At 49.6% G+C, this 6,237-nt stretch overlaps 1 protein-coding gene across 1 annotated transcript; it reads left to right on the forward strand.

Moving 5' to 3' along the window:
- The first annotated feature begins 223 nt into the window (after positions 1-223).
- LOC136492250 (U-box domain-containing protein 70-like) lies at positions 224-1,884 on the forward strand. Its single transcript, XM_066488332.1, has one exon. The coding sequence runs from the start codon at positions 454-456 to the stop codon at positions 1,882-1,884; it is 1,431 nt and encodes a 476-aa protein (XP_066344429.1). The 5' UTR covers positions 224-453.
- The last annotated feature ends 4,353 nt before the right edge of the window (positions 1,885-6,237 follow it).

The following is a 6,237-nucleotide window of genomic DNA, read 5'->3' on the forward strand; positions in this document are numbered from 1 at the left end:
TTCACCAAATGATGGGGCATCCAGTATCTCTAGAACAGCAGTGGTTGAGCACGATGACATAAGTGAAGTTGGATCAAATATGCATCTTTCAACTGACAACTCATACGACCATATTTCACCAACACCACATGACCTGGTATGTTCTGTGTGCTACTGTTGAGATATAAAGTGGGGGTTATCTCATAGTCCTAAATGGGGCATATAGGTTCTGATACATCAAATTTAATGGCCCAGGATAAACTTAAGGAAACTCTCACTGAAATACAGCTTTTGAAAAAAGAAGTGCAAGAAGAATGCAATAAACGGCGAAATGCTGAAAGAGAACTGCAATCAGCTCTTCAAAAGGTACAGGCTTTGCTCATTCACTATGCTAGTCCAGAATCCAGATTGAATGTTTGTTTATTAATGAAATAATATGTGTTCTTGCAGACCAAAGAATTGGAAAAATCTTATATGAATGAATTAAGGCAGCAGAAGGCACTCAAGGAAATGCATGAAAGACAGAGGCAAGAAATTGATGTAATGAGAAGACAGCAAGAAGAAGCATATGCTGCACTATACAATGCAAATGAACAGAAGGTCACACTAGAACAACAAATAAGTGAGATCGAGCTGTATGTTAAAGATAATGAAGATAAGCTAGCAAGAAACAAACACCAACTAGAAGCGCTCCAAGCAGATTGTGACAGGATACAACAGGAAAGAGATGTTGCCATAAGGGAAGCCGCTGAACTACATGAAAAGAATCGGCAGGGAGTTTTTGCACCATCTGAAGCACTAAACACCAAGTTCTCTCTTATTGAGCTGCAGCAAGCAACACAAGACTTCGATCCAATGCTCAAGGTTGGTGAAGGTGGTTTTGGAAGTGTCTATAAAGGTTTCCTCCGCAATACAACAGTAGCTATAAAGTTGCTACATCCAGAAAGCATGCAGGGGCAATCAGAATTCCATCAAGAGGTAAGTAATCATTTTTGTATGAAAACTACATTTTCTGTTACAAGGAAGTGTGACTTGCATTGGTATGATAATCTTCTAACTGATTCCTTGCAGGCTTCTGTTCTCAGCACAGTAAGGCATCCAAACCTTGTCACGCTGATTGGTACATGCCCAGAAGCTTTTGGTCTAGTATATGAGTTCTTTCCAAATGGAAGCCTTGAAGATTGCTTAGCATGCAAGAACAACACGCCACCACTCACATGGCAGACCCGCACTCGAATAATTGGAGAGATGTGTTCTGCTCTCATTTTCCTTCATTCAAACAAACCTCACCCTGTGGTTCACGGTGACCTAAAGCCAGACAACATTCTTCTTGATGCCAATTATTCCAGCAAATTAGGAGATTTTGGAATTTCTCGACTGTTGATACAGACAAACACCTGCAGCACAACTCTTTACCGAACAACAAACCCAAGAGGAACCTTCTCTTATATGGATCCTGAATTTCTGACCACTGGTGAACTGACACCGCTATCTGATGTGTACTCCCTTGGCATTATCATCATGCGTCTATTGACAGGGAAACAACCTCAAAGGATTGCCGAAATAGTGGAAGATGCCATTGAGAAAGAAAACCTGCATTCCATCATTGATACTACTGCTGGAAGTTGGCCTTTCATACAAGCTAACCAACTTGCGCATATTGCCTTGAGATGTGCTGAGTTAAGTAGGAGGCGAAGGCCAAATCTAACAGTGGATGTGTGGAAAGTGGTTGAGCCCCTAATGAAGGCAGCTTCAATGACAGCACGACCACTGTCATGCACAGCTCCATCAGATGACACTTGCATCCCATCATACTTCATATGTCCAATCTTGCAGGTAAACAATAGGCATAACATATCTTCAACCGATATCCAATCACCAAGTATCAAATGCATGATCTGTTGACCATATGGTCCATGAAAATACTTTAGTCATCCTATAGCATATACTAGTTTTAGTGTTAGCTAATTAAACTATAAAAAAAGAAGCAAAAGATTAACAATTAAATATACTGAATTGGAAACATGGCACGGTTGCGGTGTCAAAATTGTGATGCTTTCAATGCATGCCCTTTTAAATATAAAGAATTGTCATTGCCACATAGTAACACTTAAAACGAAATGTCTAAACTTACCAGCTGTAATGTGATGGTGGCCAGGAGACCATGAACGATCCTTACATTGCCGCAGATGGATTCACTTATGAGGGTGAGGCTATTAGAGGCTGGCTTGACAGTGGGCATAACACATCACCTATGACGAACCTCAAGCTCGAGCACAGCCTTCTCGTGCCGAACAGGGCCCTTCGTTCAGCGATACTCGAGTGGAACCAGCGGGAGATGCAATGACAACAATCCATGCCTCGATGCAGATGTTATTTTGCTATCGTGTGATTGTAAGTTACTAAGTTGTGTGCACGGAGTTAGAGATAAGAGATCTAATGTAAAGCACAAAAAATTGCTGGTGGAAAAATATATGTTGTTTACAGTGTACCTGAAGGTCTATTCAGAATGGTTATCGTCCCCTCAGAATGGTTATCGTCCCACTTTCGTAAAAAACTGAAGTTCTCTAGGGTTTATAAAGGGTTTTATACTATTATGTATATATACCCATATCGTCAATTGGGATATGGTATCACAATAAGGATGATTTCCGTAGAAGACACTTGATTCGCAGTTCCCCACAAGGCCACACTTGAGACGTGGTGGTAGGTCATGGCAGGCGTGGAGATCTAGGCGGACGGTTGGTTTCCTCACACCCGTCGCCCCTATAAAACCAAAGGGCTAGCCCTCCGGATTTTATACGCACACTTGCATCCTTGCCGCCACCGCCATCGCTTAGGTTTCCTGCCTCTGCATCTCCGCCGCCGTTGAGCTCGCATCCATTCGCTCCCATCTCTAATGGATCCATGGTGCTGTTCCGACATCACCTCCCAACGCATGGAGGGCCTCATCCATCGCGGTCTTCTCCACACGTGGACCTCGGCTGAGGAGTGGCTGCTGCCCGGTGACGAGCATTTGTCGTCGCTGCTCGACGGCTATGTGGTGTCGTTCGCCCACTTCCACGAGCATGGGCTCACGACTCCCGCACATAAATTTCTTCGAGGGCTGCTGCACTACTACAAGATCTAGTTGCAGCATCTCAATCCCAATGGGATCCAGCACATCGCGGCGTTCGTCGCGCTGTGCGAGGGATTCCTAGGAATCAGCCCTCACTTCGACTTGTGGAGGCACTTCTTCACCGTCGACCTCTAGAAGAAGAGGGAGAAAAGCGGCAGGCCAGAGCTGCACATGCCGATGAGGTGCGCTGGCATCCAACTTTGGAATAATCGGGTCGATGAGTACCGGTCCATGTGGCTTTCGACGTCCAACAAGGGGTGGCATTCGCAGTAATTCTACCTCAAGAACAATGCCGTTGCCCCTCTATCGGAGTTCATCGGGCGCTGGATCGAAGAGACCCTGGAGTCGTGGAGGAAGTGGAGCATCCCAGAGAAGGACAAGAAGAAGATCCGAGACCACATCGCCGCTATCCAAATCTTTAAGGAGAATGGCTTGAAGGGGTCGGGCGTCATCGGGACTTACCACGCAAGGAGGGTGGCACCATTGATGACGCGTGTGCTCCTACTATATGCGATGGCGCCTGAGGAATCGTTCGATGGAACGGCGTTCGCCAAGGGGACGCTCCCCAACTCCGAGATTGCACAACGCATCAAGGAGGCGATGGAGCCTTTGTGGGATGACGCGGGTGCCTCCCTCGACTTTGTCTACCTGGTGCTGGGGCATCCTCTAATGCGGCCAGAGTCGGGCTACATCATCTTTGTAAGTTCTTCTTTTCCTTGACTTTCCTTCTATTGATTTCTTGACCCCTGATACTAACCTTGAGAGGGTCGGGACCAGCCGAGGGATCTCATCCTCATGGATCACCTAGCACCGTTGCCGAGGGATTCGGCCATGAGGACGGCGAATCACGCTGAGGGTGAGTGCCTAAGGAAGGAGAAGGAGGACAAGAAGAGGAAGAAGCAGCGGAATCTATAGGCACAAGAACAAGGGGAGGACACTGACAACGATGATGACGAAGGAGACGATGATGAGGTAGCCGATGATATCGAGTGGGATAACCTAGAGAACGAGGATGCACTAACAGGTATCAGTTCATCCTTGCAGACGTCGAGACCCTTCCCATTCCACGGAGGGGAGGGTACGTCTAGGGAGCCGACAGAGGTGGACCATACCGTCGGCCTACCCTAGGAGCCAAGGGAGTTTGGCAGCTCTACCATCACGCCTGAGGTGCCAACAGAGGTGGGCGGCTCCGCTGTCGTGCCCCAAGAGCCAAGGGGAGCGAGTCCCTCTGCCCTAGAGCCGAGGACGGGTTCAAAATAGCCTCGTTCTGACGAGGCAGAGCGAGGGTCAGGGGGTTCACCCCCAAACACATATGTCGCCTGATGGCGCTGAGTTGAGTTATCAGTTCCTCGGTTTTTCCTATTTTAGTCAGATTTTATCATGACTTATGCTTTTTGTCCCTTGCAGCGTCGGCAGATAGCGTAATCCTTTGGCGCTGGCGTCGAAGAAAAGTGTCGCCCTCCAATTGAGGTGGCAGCCGTCGGCTGGTGCCGAGCCCATTTCGGGTGGGAATGGCGCTAGTGTGACCATGTCGCCGACCGGACAGGCGCTGCCCATGGTGGCACCCGTGCCCTCGGCAGGACGGGTGGACGCAGGGGCTCAAGGGGCGCCTTCAAAGGTCGTAGAGCAGCCGATGACGGCCGTGATACTGCTACCGACGGTGAGACATATGGGGCTGCCAACCATGGTGGGTGTGGCATAGCTAGTTATGACCCCATCGATGCAGGTGGAGGTGGCGGTGGCCGTGACAGATGGGTCACAGCCGGGCGCAACCGCAGCGGTGCCTGAGGCACCGACATGACCTGTGCCATCGGCGGCCCAAGCGATGGCGCCTAGCATGGACTAAATGAAGGGGGGACACGGCCGAGGGGTCCCCAGGAGTCGTGGTGCTAGGAGAGGGGTCGGCATCCGCATCGCTGACCCCTTCCATCACTAGAGCGGATATCGTCCCGACAGGGAGTTTACGACGATAGGGGTCGGCGGCGCTTAGAGCCGGTGGAGAGTCGTCCCTGGCCCTGACATTGGTGGGCAGTGGCTCGCCTGTGTGGGGTGAGCCCTTGCTCTTGTGGACAAATCCATAGGATCTGGCATCGATGCTTTTCACCCTTGATGCCACCGCCGAGAGCATAGAGCGGGAGAGCCTCAACATGGGGATCACGTCCGTGCTCAAGGCCCTGAACCACGCCATGGGTGCATTGCATGATGTTGTTGTTCCCTCTAGCGGGGTATTGTTTCATCATGCTTCTTGCCATTATATTCCTTTTTCTATTTTTTTGTATCCTGATCATCGTCTTCCGTAGTCTCTCATAGCTCATAGCTGGGGGAAGTCTCAGTTCCTTCGTCAATAGAAGGAGACCTAGGACCGCCTTGTCGAGAAGACATAGCTACACGAGGAGGTGGCCACTCAGCTTGTTGTCGCCTAGCAGAGGGTGGCCGAGCTAACTCCCCTCGCCGAGGAGGTGGCCAATCTTTAGTCGTGGGTGGTCGAGGCCCATCGGGTTGCTGATGAGGCCGAGAAGGCGTTCGAGGCCCTATCAGTGAGGTTGTGAAAGGATGAAGAAGAAGCCACCAGGTTTAGGAAGGAGCAGGATGAGCTGCTCTAGAGGGACTCCAAGACCCGCCAGCAGATCCTTGACCTTCTAGGCGAGGTTGAGAAGGAAAGAGATCTAAAGCTAGGGTCCGAGGAGAAACTCGTGGCCCTGGAGAAGAGGGTGAGCCTAGATGCCGCAACGGTCGCTTAGCTACGCAAGGAGTGGGATGAGCTGCTCCAAACCATGGAGAGGCTTCGCTCGGAACATGGCACGGCTCGCGAGGAGCGTGACCAGGCTTTTCAAGAGCACGACCAGGCCTACCATGAGCGTGATGATGCGCAGCAAAAGTGTTAACACTAGATTTTGGTCGATTCTGGAAGATGACAGGTAGACCCACATGCGGGAAGAAGGGTGTTCGGCAAACAAAACAAGCGGTCGGCTAAATGCTTGTGCGGTCGGTTACTCTAGAAGGCGGTAACTCCATTCGGGAAAACAGAAGATGGCAGGCAGGACCGATCGGAAAGATGAGAGTTGTAATAATAAAGGAATCTATAAGTTTAGGGTAAGGAATCATAAGTTTCCAAGTTTGTTTAGAAGTTCCTTTGTAAA

The sequence above is a fragment of the Miscanthus floridulus genome, chromosome 11 (assembly GCF_019320115.1).
Source record: "Miscanthus floridulus cultivar M001 chromosome 11, ASM1932011v1, whole genome shotgun sequence".
NCBI classification, from domain to species: domain Eukaryota; kingdom Viridiplantae; phylum Streptophyta; class Magnoliopsida; order Poales; family Poaceae; genus Miscanthus; species Miscanthus floridulus.

Bases quoted from the DNA above. Each gene is read 5' to 3' on its own strand.
- LOC136492250 (XM_066488332.1), top strand. From the start codon at position 454: ATGAATGAATTAAGGCAGCAGAAGGCACTCAAGGAAATGCATGAAAGA.